The sequence below is a fragment of the Sinocyclocheilus grahami genome, unplaced genomic scaffold (assembly GCF_001515645.1).
Source record: "Sinocyclocheilus grahami isolate Dianchi unplaced genomic scaffold, SAMN03320097.WGS_v1.1 scaffold646.1, whole genome shotgun sequence".
Classification (NCBI taxonomy): domain Eukaryota; kingdom Metazoa; phylum Chordata; class Actinopteri; order Cypriniformes; family Cyprinidae; genus Sinocyclocheilus; species Sinocyclocheilus grahami.
In genome coordinates, this window is record NW_015505825.1 from 185971 (window position 1) to 200847 (window position 14877).

The window sequence follows — 14877 nt, forward strand, 5'->3', positions numbered from 1 at the left end:
TGTGTGTGTGTGTGTGAGTGTGTGTGTGTGTGAGTGTGAGTGTGTAAATTCAAACTCCTCGACAAATATTTAACTTTCTAATTAGAGCTAACAGTTTAGTTGATGGTTTATAGATGTTCAGGAAACCACAAGAAATCAGGAATAGTTCAGCTGTTATGTTTTACACGGTACAAAGGCTTAAAGTAAAGGGCTCTGTTTCATTAACAGGTTTTAGCATAATAATAATTATTATTAATCTTATACCAGTTGAGAATGTAACTTTGGTTCAGTCAGACGCGGGAAATATGTCCTTCCTTCACTCCTTCAAACGCTCACGCGCGAAGCCGCTAGCAAGAACAAACTGGTTCGCTCGCGCAGAGCAAGCCGGTTTCAGCTGGCGCGTCACCATGGCAACCTCCGCACTATATATAGAGCTGCGCTCTCGTGCCGGGTTCACTCCTCCGGTAGATCACCACAGCGGGACGACGCCGGCGATATTCATTTCCAGCACTCTGGGCTAATGGGAAAACTCTTTGTAAATGCGTTTTAAGGTGAGTTATACGATATTATTCAGCGGCATTAACGTAAAGTGTCTTATATCCGTTATGTTAGGATAAACTTTCCGTATGGTACAGCCTAATCACAAATAAAGAAACTAACCGATCAGCCTCTAACGTTAGTCAATTCGCTGAAATGTTTTTCGACGCGTTTGGCTCGTTTAGTTGTGTCGCGTGTTATGACACTATGGCCTCGGAGTCAACACTTTCCTGCGCGGATTTAACTTCGACTTTTATCAAAAATCTTTATCGTTGGAGCAAACGTGGCGTTGCGAACATGTTTACTAGATCCTTTGGTTAATGCTAATGGTTATTTTCAAGCTCAAGTTCAATGAATGAAGCCTCACGCTGCATAGCCTCGCTAGCCCGAATGAGCGCATTCTATTGGCTGAGCCGAAAGCAGACGCCGGCTGGATTTGATCAGTGATTGGCTGACCGGAATGCCTGTCATTTAACAGGGGTTGTCCTTATTGGGTAACTGATGTAGTCGCGCTCTTCGCAGGGGAGGGACTAAATTCACCGGCTTTGCGAAATTGCTCTGCATTATAAGTGTCCAAAAATGTGTGTGCGGTTGCCAGCTTCATTGGGAAACAATTTCCTAATTTTACACGAAATGGACTGTTACGACAAACAAATTGTGTGTAGAGTTTTACACGCTATGTGAATTTAACGAAAGAACCTAACGTTAGTTTGGACTGGGGTGTTGCCTGCTCTTCATGGTTCGATGTAATGTGTGAATCTTTGCAGGATTCTTGCTTGGGAGACGTGCACACTGGCCCTGGCCTTGAGGCTTATCTGAAAGGATTCAACTTCACTGGTGAACCTCCTTGGCTGTCCGACATCTGTTAGCCACATTATACTCCCATCTCTTCCATTCATCTGGTGAGTCCTTCTGCCTTCGAGAGCATCCAGTAAAGTGTGCATGGAAAACTCAAACCCCTTACAGATCTGTGTGATTTTGTACCTTTTTATGTTCCAGTTTCACCAGTGAGAGGTATAATAATTCTACAGACATTTGTGCAAGTGTTGTATTGTAGACATTGAGTTGGAATAGTTTTAGTAATGTTTACGTCACTCTTTGTCAGTGATAAATGTAAAAAAATTGGTCTGTCGCTGTGAAACCCTGATGACGGAGTAAAATGAGAGCAGTGGGTGTGATACGAGTGCTTTGCTTAAAGTTGTGTCCGTTATTATAGTTAATTAAAACTAAAAACACTTTACCGTTAGTAAAATTGTTAAAAGTTTATAATGAATTCTACTTGCCAAGTTAGTTGATTTCACTTATGCTAAAATAATTAAAACCAAAATAAAAAGTACGGATCTGTAAATATATTTGAAACTAACACAAATTATAAAAAATGCAAAAATATTAACTTAAAACAAAGTAAAATGGCATCAGAAAATGTCAAATGTAATGCATTTAATAACTATAATCGTATCTCCATTATAGCTGTCAGTGAGTTGCCTTTGTAGTCTCTAAAGCGGTGAAAACTCGGCTAAAGTTTTTTTTTTTTTTTTTTTTTTGTGTGTGTGTGATTTACTGTTTTCTACATAAAATCATCCTTCATAAAGATGTAGAACATTCTGTGAAAATATAACCTTTATATCTTTAATATTGACTAGGGCCATGTCAAAGATTGAAGTCATAGTGAAATTAATGGTTGAAATCCAACTTTGACACGTTCTCATAATTAGACTTTGGATTTCACAGGCAGGGTCACAATAAGCTACTACTTTACGTACACTGACAGACGGCCACTGAGTGGAGTCTGTTATCTTGGCGGTCACGTTTTATAACACCCCTGTCATTTTCTTTAACAGTTTCTTTTGCAATCAAATTTTGAACAAACACCATGACCTCTTTGACTGGATCAGACTTTGACTTCGCCTTCCTGGAGGAGGGGTTCTGTGCACGTGATATCGTGGAGCAGAAGATCAACGAGTCATCACTATCAGTAAGTGAACCTGTTGTATTATACCTACATGTCTGTTTAATTGTTGCTTTTTTTTTTTTTTATTCATGTAAACTTTAAATGGCTCTGCATTAGGGCTGTGCGATATTGAAGAGGAATGCGAGAACTCATTAAATAATTCAAAATGCGATACGATAATGCTTAAAGTGCCCCATGCTCAGATGATGCTGTTGCGGCGTCAGTTCTGTGAACTTGTATAACTATCTTGTCATATGGTTATTTGTATGCATCAAGAGCTCCTGTAAAACCACAACACATTCCTTGTGTTTGCGCACACTTAAGTGGTGAATAAAGCTCATTCTGATTCTAATATAACTAGCATACATCTTTCACTTTTTGTGAGAAGAAAGCAGCCCTACAACAACTTCTGAAAGTGAACGGTAGTGTTTTACTCAAGCATTACATAAAAATGTAATTTTAACATGAGTTTAGGAACTGAATAATAAAAAGGAAAAATACAACACTGCTTAGTATTTACTCTATGAATTCGATATGCACTGATTCTTATTTAAGCTACTAAAGTTATTTAGGTAAGAGCAGTGAGTGATTTTCTCTCTTGTTCAAGGCCCCAAATATTGCAAGCCGTAGCGATTATGTACATTTGTGATATTTCGATATATTGCACAGCCCTACTCTGCCTATGCCATCCACCATTCTGATCCCATCTCTTTTAGGATGACAAAGATGCCTTCTATGTGGCCGACCTGGGTGACGTCCTGAAGAAGCACCTCCGTTGGTTGCGCGTTTTACCCCGTATCACACCGTTCTATGCAGTGAAGTGCAATGACAGCAGGGCTGTCGTCACGACACTGGCGTCTCTGGGAGCCGGATTCGACTGTGCGAGCAAGGTATGTGAAAGATCTTATAAGTTCCTTAAGTCACGAATGTGACGTCTCAATGAGTGCATGACGTCAGCACCAAACGGCAAGAATGTAGCCACGTTAATCCTGTATTAACCCAACTTCTAATCCTCGTCTCTTCTGCTAGACTGAGATCCAGATCGTGCAGTCTGTGGGTGTGGAGCCGAGCAGGATCATCTACGCCAACCCCTGCAAGCAGGTGTCTCAGATCAAATACGCCTCTGCTCATGGAGTGCAGATGATGACGTTTGACAGTGAAGTGGAGCTCATGAAGGTGGCACGAAGCCATGAGAATTCCAAGTGAGTAATTTTACTAGAAAACGGGTCACATTTCACCACAAAATAGTGATCAACCAGTATGGGTGTTTTTTTTGGATGATTGATAACTGGGTGGCCGATGACCGATATAAAATGGATTATATTTGATATCAGACCATATAAATTAGCAACGGAATAAAACATTTGGAAGTGTATCAGTTAAAAAAAGTTTACTTGGTTGAATCTGTGAAATAAACACTTACTTTAGATAAACTTTCTGTAAACCTATTATGTCAGTAAAAATGGCAAATATAAGCTGACTTGGTTTGACCACTTCAAAGTAAAAAAAAAAAAACATTGTGGCAAGATTTGTGACCGTTAAGCATTTTTCTGCTCCTGATACTTGCCAAATAAAACATTTTATTGGCTGACAATGATATATTTTGGTGACCACTAAAAATTGTAATAAAACAAATGATTTTGTGCATGTTGCAAGATTTTCCTGACATTTAAACATTTTCTGTTTCTGCAGACTGGTTCTCCGTATCGCCACCGACGACTCGAAGGCGGTGTGCAGGTTAAGTGTGAAGTTTGGTGCCACGTTAAAGAGCAGTCGGCTGTTGCTGGAGAGGGCGAAGGAGCTCGGGCTGGACGTGATTGGAGTCAGTTTTCATGTGGGCAGTGGTTGCACTGATCCTGAGACGTACCGCCAGGCGATCTCAGATGCGCGCTATGTTTTTGACATGGGGGTAAGTGGTCTTATGCTATAAAAATTCAAACTACACATTTATGCAATAGAATATATACTTAGTCTGAAAATGATGTTGTCCACCAGGCAGAACTGGGATATGACATGACCCTGCTTGATATTGGAGGAGGCTTTCCAGGCTCCGATGACACCAAACTGAAATTTGAAGAGGTATATTCTTAATCACCATCTTAACTTCAAGTCACCAAAGATGTTTAGGTTATACCAAACTTAACTTGTGGGGTTTTTTGGGGTTGGCAGATCGCTGCTGTGATTAACCCTGCACTGGATAAATATTTCCCTGTTGACTGCGGCGTGAGGATCATTGCTGAACCTGGCCGCTATTATGTAGCGTCTGCGTACACGCTGGCTGTCAACATCATTGCCAAAAAGGTCATCATGAAGGAGCAATCAGCCTCAGATGGTAAAAGCAAACATTCAAAACCATGTCTGTTTCTAATGTGCTCTTAAAGTCTGAGAACAATCATTTTATAATAAAGGACTATATTCAGTAACTACACTAATATTCAGTAATATTATCAATTTCACTGCAATGAATAATCCTGTCCCGTTTATAACTGGGGTTCTGCTTTGAAGCAATCTGTAGCGTGTAAAGCATTACATAAAAAAAAATTAAATTTAAGAAATTCAGTTAAATCAAAGCATTTTTAATTTTTTCAGAAGAAGAGGATGGGGCCAATGACAGAACCCTGATGTACTACGTGAACGATGGTGTTTATGGTTCCTTCAACTGCATTCTGTATGACCATGCGCATGTCTTGCCAACTCTGCACAAGGTACGGAAATGAGTCCATCAGATTCCTGTTTGTGTTCGATGGTGTTTCTTCCCTAAAACCAACCTGTAACCCATAATCTCTTGCAGAAACCCAAGCCTGATGAGCGCATGTACCCATGCAGCATTTGGGGCCCGACCTGTGATGGGCTAGACCGCATTGTGGAGCAGTGCAGCCTGCCTGACATGCAGATGGGTGACTGGCTGCTGTTTGAGAACATGGGTGCCTACACTGTAGCCGCGTCTTCCACCTTCAATGGCTTCCAGAAACCCGATATTCATTACATCATGTCCCGCACAGCCTGGTAAGTAGGATGTGGGAACCCATTTTCATTACTTTAGCATTGTTAACCGTTCTTTTTAATGTTTGTTATTGTCAAAGTAGACCGAACACCATACTAAAATAAGCCGAAGGCTTACTGATGTCAAACTCCGAAGGAACAGGATTGACACCCTTAATTCAGTATAACTTTAATTGATTCAGAGTTTTTATAGTTGACTTAAAAAAAAAATAAAATAAAAATGGAGTGTATCTTGATGTATTAAAAACGAAATAAAATGAAGCTATAATAAACAAAGCTTAACAGGCAGGATCAACAAAACTAATAAAATTGACAAACACAACTATTACTAATAAACTGATGATAGATTGAAAATTAAAGACCGAAAATGCAAAAAATTAAATATATATATATAACATTGAATTTGTCACTGTATAACTTCAGCAAATTATGCTTTTTCTTAATATTGTTACATTTTAAAAATGTTAAGAAATAATATTTTATTTAGAAATAGCACCATCCAGTGACCGAACCCTGATGTACTACGCAAACGATGGTGTTTACAAGATACAAATCTTGTACTGAAAGAATGACTAATGGAAAAGGGTTTTGACTGACTGAATTCATCGACACTTTCATTGCAGGCAACGTATGCAGCAGATCCATGCTCAGGGGGTTCCGCTTGCTGCTGAGGAGCAGTGCGCTGGAAGTGTGCCATCCCACTGCGGACGCGAGAGCACATTGGATGTGCCAGCCGAGCCATGCCCTACTCAAGTGCTGTGATGCTCTTCAATGCAGACTACCAGAGCGAGAGCCAGTTCTCATTCAGACAGCGGTTTGTCATAGTTCTCCAGTGATTTACACCCAAACCCTGTCTTGAGGTCCACCATATCCAAATATGTGCTGTTGAATAACAATAGCTACATATCTGTTCTAAATGCAGCTGTTTTTCACTTTGTATGTTGCAAATGCTCAAACCTGAAAGGCTCACAGTCCTGTGGCTAAGCTATTTTTTTTTTATATATATACTTGTAAATCATGAGGCCAGATATTTGACTGGAGGATATGAGGGCGGTTTAATCGTATGTGTAGTTTTCTGTGTGTTTGAGGAAAGTTTATTCCTGAACCGACTCCTCTTCTAGATTAAAATGGAAGCTCATGCTACTTTCTTTTGAGGAGTGTTAAGGGATTGAACAGTAGCCATTTCATGAAATGTTCTCCCAACAGTCTTTGAAAAAGATCTTCCTCTTCACAAACTCATGCAGACTTCTTCCTTGGTGACCATTTCCATTTTATACTTGATTAGTAAGTTAATTTTAATATTATTTGAGCTCAAATCCGTATTGACCTGAAATGTATGCCACTGATGCATTTGAAATGGATATGAAAGAGATGGGATTGCTTCTGAATTGCTTTCCTATGGAAACTTTTTTTTTTCTCTTTTTAAGTTTTGTATTTTTATATAAATAAATGTAGCTGTAAAAATGTTTTGATTTTTGCTTTTGATTTCCATTCCAATAGCACCATTTTACAACTTGTGAATGTATTAAACGGCACAAAGATTTGCGCAAATCAATTTATAGAACACAAGGTAAAACAACTTTACACTAAACATGAATGTAGCCTCATCTAGTGGTGATGCTTGATTCTTTTTACCAAATCTGTTCTTTTGGATGCATTTCAATTAAACCCTCCAAAAACCTGTCAGTTTTAAATTTAGATGTTACATATATTATACTTGTGCTGTTCAGAATGGGAAACTAGCCTAATACTACTATAACCATAAAAATATTATTTGCTACAACACGCAATAAGTGTCCAGTTATCTCTGAAAAATAACTGGTAGTTTTGCATTTCACAAACATGCTTTGCACTGTGGGATATGGCACTCCGAATGCCTCAAATTGACACTGTAATGATCTCATCTGTTTGAGGAAAACACTCTTTAGTTTCAACATTATTCTTCAGACATGTCTGGGATAGAAGTGATTCACATTGATTGATTTCAGGCCCATGCATTCAAGGAATGCATGTACACGCTCTAATAAAACCAATTAGTGTGAATACTTCTGGAGTAATGCATTGAGGCTACTGGCATGTAATACAACTACTGTCAACAGGGTATATGGGTCTAATATTAAAACAAAACGCAGCCACCCTTCAAATTAGATATTGTCTTACCTGTTGCAAATCATAGGATAAAATACTAAATAATGGATTACATCTTCATTGATCAATAGTATTTAATGTTTTGGCTTTGGTCATGATTTGTGTTTTCTGCAAAATCAGAACTTTGTGCTTTGGCACGTTTCAAAGCAACTTTACAGAATTTTAGGTTGACGTAGGAAATGTGGGAATTGTCTGAAATGTGACTGATTTGACATTGAAACACACACACACACACATGTTGAGTTTCCATGTTTTATGGGGACATTCCATCGGCGTAATGGTTTTTATACTGTACAAACTATTTTCTATCGCCCTAAACTTGCCCCTCACGGGAAACTTTCAGCATTTTTAGTTTAAAAAAACTTTTGTATGAGCACAAAGATTTGCGCAAATCAATTTATAGAACACAAGGTAAAACAACTTTACACTAAACATGAATGTAGCATCATCTAGTGGTGATGCTTGATTCTTTTTACCAAATCTGTTCTTTTGGATGCATTTCAATTAAACCCTCCAAAAACCTGTCAGTTTTAAATTTAGATGTTACATATATTATACTTGTGCTGTTCAGAATGGGAAACTAGCCTAATACTACTATAACCATAAAAATATTATTTGCTACAACACGCAATAAGTGTCCAGTTATCTCTGAAAAATAACTGGTAGTTTTGCATTTCACAAACATGCTTTGCACTGTGGGATATGGCACTCCGAATGCCTCAAATTGACACTGTAATGATCTCATCTGTTTGAGGAAAACACTCTTTAGTTTCAACATTATTCTTCAGACATGTCTGGGATAGAAGTGATTCACATTGATTGATTTCAGGCCCATGCATTCAAGGAATGCATGTACACGCTCTAATAAAACCAATTAGTGTGAATACTTCTGGAGTAATGCATTGAGGCTACTGGCATGTAATACAACTACTGTCAACAGGGTATATGGGTCTAATATTGAAACAAAACGCAGCCACCCTTCAAATTAGATATTGTCTTACCTGTTGCAAATCATAGGATAAAATACTAAATAATGGATTACATCTTCATTGATCAATAGTATTTAATGTTTTGGCTTTGGTCATGATTTGTGTTTTCTGCAAAATCAGAACTTTGTGCTTTGGCACGTTTCAAAGCAACTTTACAGAATTTTAGGTTGACGTAGGAAATGTGGGAATTGTCTGAAATGTGACTGATTTGACATTGAAACACACACACACACACATGTTGAGTTTCCATGTTTTATGGGGACATTCCATCGGCGTAATGGTTTTTATACTGTACAAACTATTTTCTATCGCCCTAAACTTGCCCCTCACGGGAAACTTTCAGCATTTTTAGTTTAAAAAAACTTTTGTATGATTTATAGTCTTGTTTCCTCATGGGGACCAAAAAATGTCTTCAAGGACAAGAATTTTGGATATTCGTATCGTTGCTTAGTGACAGCAGTAAGCAGCTTCCTGTAGCATTCTTGCAGTATTTTGCAAACTCTCAGGGAACACCCAGATGTTCCAGCACCTGAGGTCAAGCATGTGATCTGTGACTCAAGCAGATTCATGTTTGAACTATTCTGGGAAGAACTTGTGAATGTGTGCTCATTCTACTTAAAAAAAATTAAAATAAAAAGCTAAGACAAGCATTTAATTGTCATACTGCCATTTGAACCATAAGTGCAATAAAGCGCTATAATACCACCCAGTCATGTGTCTAAACAAATAGCATAACCACTGCACTATAACACACAGACACGAGTTTGTGTGGATTTAGCCCTTTGTCAATTTACATGTAAAGGACTAGCCCAGGTTTACATTTTATTGCTGCATATTTTATCATGCTGCTCTTTGTATCACATTCATGTTAAAGCAATAGTTCACCCAAAAAATGAAAATTTCTTTAAAGGGGTCATATGATGCGATTTCAATTTGTCCTTTCTCTTTGGAGTGTTACAAGCTCTTGGTGCATAAAGAAGATCTGTAAAGTTGCAAAGACTAAAGTCTCAAATCCAAAGAGATATTCTTTATAAAATTTGAGTCGGCCACGCCTACCTAAAACAGCTCATTCTAACACACCCCCACCTATCTACCTCACTATGTGGGAAGATTTGCATAACGCCGCCCAAATGTTCACGCAAAGAAAGAAGGCGTAGCTTTTGTTCTCGCTGTAGTATTGTTGCCGCCGCTGCCATGTTGTGGAGTCGCTGTGTGTTTCGTTGTGAAAGTGAAACTACTTTGGTCTTCCAAAAGAGGACACGACTAGAAATCAGTGGTTAAGTTGTATTTACAACACTGTTTCAGAACAGTTCAACCCAAATATTCAGATGTGTGCAGCACATTTTATGGAGGACTGTTTCCTGAACCAGTAGCCTACAATGCGTCTGTGCACAAAGGCTGTTTCTATAAAGTGGGGCAGTTCCAACTTTGCAAGGACAGTCTGGCGCTTCTGACTCACAGCCTGTAAGTACGTTTTTTTATATTTAAAGGATTTGCCACTGATGATTCAAACGTGAGTTTTGAGCAGTGTAGAGTAGGGCTTGTTGTTTGTTGTTTCTCTGATCACAAATACAGACATGGTTTTATGTTTACGCAGCGCGATACGCAACGCAATGCGTAAAAAGACAGTATAAGTCATTATAATCCATAATTATGTCCCCACTGGATGCAACAAATGCCTCGTTTGTAATGGGTTTTATTGGTTTTGTCTCATCTAGTGATGTCCGGATCGCGAACGAATCGTTCTATTTAACCGGATCTTAGTGAACCAGTCGAACCAGTTCACCAAATCGAACTCAATCGTTTGAAACGGTTCGCGTCTCCAGTACGCACTAATCCACAAATTACTTAAGTTATTCGGTTTATAAACGTACCTGACACTAAATAAACCAATATCCCGAGTTATTCAGTTACTCCTAACAGTACATTGACTGAACTGCTAAAAGAGAACCAATGATGGGATGTGCACAAGCAGAGCAGCTGGACTGAGTCTTGGCCTGCTGGGAGACGGCATCACAGTATGGTAGGAGCGTAACATTTCCGTCACACGCTTGAGGTATTCGGCCAATCACAACGCACTGGATAGCTGGCCAATCACAGCACACCTCGCTTTTCAGAACGATGAGCTTTGTAAAAATCGACGCGTTTCAGAAAGGCGGGGCATAGAGGAGAAACAATAATGTACAGTATGTGGAAAATAATGTGTTTTTTAACACATTGCATTATACCAAATACACAAAATAATGTTCTTTTTAGCAACATCATATGACCCCTTTAAAAAGGTACACATAGGCCTATTAGTATTGCCTCAAGTTTAAATAGTTTGCATAGAAGTCTGTCATTTTTATATATTCTAATGAATGATACTGAATTGACTGATTGATCAGACATGACTGAACATTACTATGCAATTAAAATGAGGAGACAATACAACATATTGTATAATATGTCTTTAAACAGACATATTTGAAGACATACATGGCATTATACTTTCTAACTGGTTTAAGACATAATAAAGCAGGGGCCGCATTAGATCCATTTTTGAGAGGAGTATTCAATAAAATTTCCTTTCATTAGTTGCAGTTTATATTTACATGATGTATTTGTTTTTGTACGTGTGTGATTCCAGAGATCATTATTACAGATTATCATTATGCATCAATTAAGGCAAGAGATTGCTAACAGCCTGAATAACATCGACAAGATGCTACCGCCAGAGAAACTGAAGCTCTGGTGCCTACAGTTTGGACTCCTCCCCCGCACAATGTGGCCACTCACAGTGTATGATGTCCCATTAACAACTGTGGAGAAGATGGAGAAGATCCATCACTTTGTGGCTCTGTGTTTAAATCGATGTTTAAGTAACATCAGCCTCTATGGCAAAAGGGGTCCTGGAACTACATCTCACTAGTCTAACCGAGGAATACAAGTGTTCTCAAGTAAGACTACAGTTGACACTGAAGGATCCAGAGACAAGACCATCAGTACTGCTGCACCTACCCTAGTAACTGGGCAGAAGTGGACACCATCCGACCCAGTGCAGCAAGCTATATCAGCTTTGAAGCACAAAGACATTGTGGGGCAGGTCCAGGGAAGAGGAGGTTTTTGACTTGAAAGCAAATGAACAAACCTGCCAAAAGGCTACAACATCAGACTGGAGAACACTGGTGTTCAAGGAGGTGCGTTGACAGGAGGAGGCTGTGAGAAGAGCAAAAGCCTTCTCTCTTGTTAAGCAGGGGTAATGGATGAGGTGGGAAGGTGTGGAGAGGAGAAAGATCAGATGGAAGGAGCAATGGGAAATGAAGGCAAACAAGATCAGCTTTATCATCAGAGCAACGTATGAAGTTCTTTCGATCACCAATGAATCGCCAACAGCGGTACGGCGAGGATCCAACCTGTGCCTTCTGCCCAACTAGCTACTCTCAAACACATCATGACAGGCTCACGCAAGGGAGATACACCTAGAGACACAATCAGGTTCTGGCATCAGCTTTGGAGAGCAAGCAGAGCGCGACCAACTCCCAACCACATTGAGCAGGTAATCTCGCGAAGGAAAAAGTTTGTCAGAGAAGGGCAGGTAACACCCAAAAATCCTTTCACCAAGTCAGAATCAGGACAACTACTGTATGCCTAGCCCACGACTGGAAAATGCTGGTAGACAACGGACAAAACTAATCTTTTAGCTTGAGATCGCCCTCACTAACCTCAGGCCAGACTTGCAACTCTGGCCCCCCTCACTTAAAGTGGTATATACAGTTGAGGTCAAAAGTTTACATACACATTGCAGAATCTGCAAAATGTTAATTTTACCAAAATAAGAGGAATCATACAAAATGCATGTTATTTTTTATTTAGTACTGACCTGAATAAGATATTTCACATAAAAGACATAGTCCACAAGAGAACATAATAGTTGAATTTATAAAAAATGACCCCGTTCAAAAGTTTACATACACTTGAGTCTTAATACTGTGTTGTTACCTGAATGATCCACAGCTGTTTTTTTTTTTTTTTTTTGTGATAGTTGTTCATGAGTCCCTGGTTTGTCTTGGGCTGCATTTCCCATCGTAAGCCTGAGCACATCGTAGACCCACTGCCACCAGTGGAGCTACGATCAACTTAGGCTTACAATGCTTTTGGGAAATGCAGCCCTGAACAGTTAAACTGCCCACTGTTCTTCAGAAAAATCCTTCAGGTCCCACAAATTATTTGGTCTAATATGCTACTATTACAGAAGGTACAAACACTCACTGATGCTCCAGAAGGACAAAAACGATGCATTAAGAGCCGAGGGGGAGGGGGATTGGGATGTAAACTTTTGAACATAATGAAGATGTGTACATTTTTCTTATTTTGCCTAAATATCATTTTTTATTATTATTTAGTACTGCCCTTCAGAAGCTATAGAAGATAAAATAAGTTACATTTACCCTGATCTTCAAATTCAAAAAGTTTTCACCCCCGGCTCTTAATGCATCGTGTTTCCTTCTAGAGCATCAGTGAGCTCTTCCACCAGTTTCTCTGCTGTGGTGGCCGCACTCTGGTTGGGTATCGTGTATGCCTCCGGCCACTTAATGAAGTAGTCCATGGCAATTAGGATGTAACCGTTCCCAGCCTCAGACTGGGAAGGGGCCCAGGATGCCGACCCCCACACTCTCCATTGGAGCCCCAACCAGGTACTGTTGCAGCGGGGGCATGGGGGCCGCGTGGGTCACTTCTTGGCTGTGCATGCGTCACAGCAGTGGACATAGAGCTCAATGTCCAGCTGGCATCCTGCCCAATAGAACCGGCTTCTCAATCTCCAGTCTTTGCCATTCCAAAATGGCTGGTCCCCACTGAACCGTGCACTAGCCGCAAGACTTGATGCTGTAAAGAGCAGAGCACTAGCAGATGCAGTAAGGTGGCGTCACCGTCAGGTGTCTACCATTGACGGCAAAGCAAACCGTCATGGAGAGCAAGGGTGGTCCACTGGGAGTAATAGGCTTTCACTTCCAGTCCAAGCACCATTATCTTCTGCCGCTCTGGACGCCGAACTGCTACCAGCCACTCGTGTAGTCTCTTTAGGGCAGGATCTGATTCCTGCCGCCCGCCGCAATGCCACCTCAAAGTCTGGTGATCCAGGTCATCCAGATACACCACACAGCAATGGCGGGAGACACCTGCTCCATCAACCGGAAGAAGGTGGCTGGAGAATTACAGAGGAAAAATGGCATTACCTGGAACTGCCAGAGCCCCTGGCCAATGGTGAAGGCAGTCTTTGGTTTGGCCTCCGGAACCAACTCCACCTGCCAGTACCCAGGCCCAGTTCTACGGGGGAGCTAGTACCCAGGCCCAGTTCTACAGGGGAGCTAGTACCCAGGCCCAGTTCTACGGGGGTGCTAGTACCCAGGCCCAGTTCTACGCACCATCAAACGAAATCAAAAGCACCCTCAGTTAAAGCTGTATTAATGGCATTTTATTGCAGATTTGGCAAACTATCCAGTGCATTATAGTTTGCACTCTGGAGATCGATTTCTATTTCAACGTGTTTTTGCAGTGTTGAGCAATGTAGCTAATCACAGACATATCTGTTCATGGTAACGCTTTAGATTACAACCCGCAAAGAACTACGTAAGTATACTGAATTTACAGTGTACGTTTCTGTATTTATAGTGTACCTATAAAGAAAGTACGTGTAGGTATAAGGGAACAATGCGTTACGTTTGGGTAATAAGGGGGTAACAACCAGATATGCAACCTGCAAAGAACCGAGCAAGTAAACTGAAGTTACAGCATACATTTTTTTGTAATTATAGTGTACCTATTCAGTACCTCCGTGTAGGGATAATATGTGAAGTTTGGGGAATAAAGGGGTAACAACCTGTAAAATTACAAATCAATTATACTGTACGCATTTTGCAACTAAGACGTACCTATTCTAATATTACGTGGTATGTATGGCCTAAACAACAATCTTATGTTTGGGAATGATTTAGAAAGACGATATATACTTTTTATAATTTTATATTGGTATTTTATTATAGGCGTATAGGTATTTTTTAACCATGGGGTACACATTCTATTATTAAAGGATGGACATGATGGAGATTACTGACCAACAAAACTGGACATCTAGTGAAATGAGTTAATGAGTTTCTGCTATGATTTATAATTCACGAGTCTACTTACCTTATGAAAGCTTATTCGTCGATTTCAGCAACTTCTCAACACCACTATCACTAAATAACTTTGCATGATATGCCATCAAGGTTCAATGCAGCTTAAAACAAG

General features: G+C 39.9%; 2 protein-coding genes across 3 annotated transcripts in view; both read left to right on the forward strand.

Annotated features, from left to right (window-relative positions):
* Nucleotides 1-1385, forward strand: part of nol10 (nucleolar protein 10) — a 31846-nt gene extending 30461 nt beyond the window's left edge. The window contains exon 15 of the mRNA XM_016242116.1: nt 1284-1385. Within this exon, the coding sequence (XP_016097602.1) occupies nt 1284-1385 (102 nt within the window). The remainder of the gene's footprint in view (nt 1-1283) is intronic.
* On the forward strand, nt 419-7036 carry odc1 (ornithine decarboxylase 1). 2 transcript variants are annotated; one of them, XM_016242145.1, is made up of 11 exons: nt 419-530; nt 1284-1418; nt 2358-2491; nt 3184-3357; nt 3497-3669; nt 4160-4376; nt 4463-4546; nt 4637-4799; nt 5060-5172; nt 5259-5473; nt 6094-7036. In XM_016242145.1, exons 3-11 carry the CDS (start codon nt 2390-2392, stop codon nt 6230-6232), a joined length of 1380 nt encoding a protein of 459 aa, XP_016097631.1. In that variant the 5' UTR covers nt 419-530; nt 1284-1418; nt 2358-2389; the 3' UTR covers nt 6233-7036. The 2 variants fall into 2 exon arrangements, with proteins under 2 accessions (XP_016097631.1, XP_016097630.1); XM_016242144.1 differs by having other exon boundaries at nt 420-530; nt 5057-5172.
* Nucleotides 7037-14877: the final 7841 nt, after the last annotated feature.

Bases quoted from the DNA above. Each gene is read 5' to 3' on its own strand.
- odc1 (XM_016242144.1), top strand. From the start codon at position 2,390: ATGACCTCTTTGACTGGATCAGACTTTGACTTCGCCTTCCTGGAGGAG. The intron at 2,492-3,183 runs GTAAGTGAACCT...CATCTCTTTTAG, and splicing joins TCAACGAGTCATCACTATCA to GATGACAAAGATGCCTTCTA. The intron at 5,474-6,093 runs GTAAGTAGGATG...CTTTCATTGCAG, and splicing joins ATCATGTCCCGCACAGCCTG to GCAACGTATGCAGCAGATCC.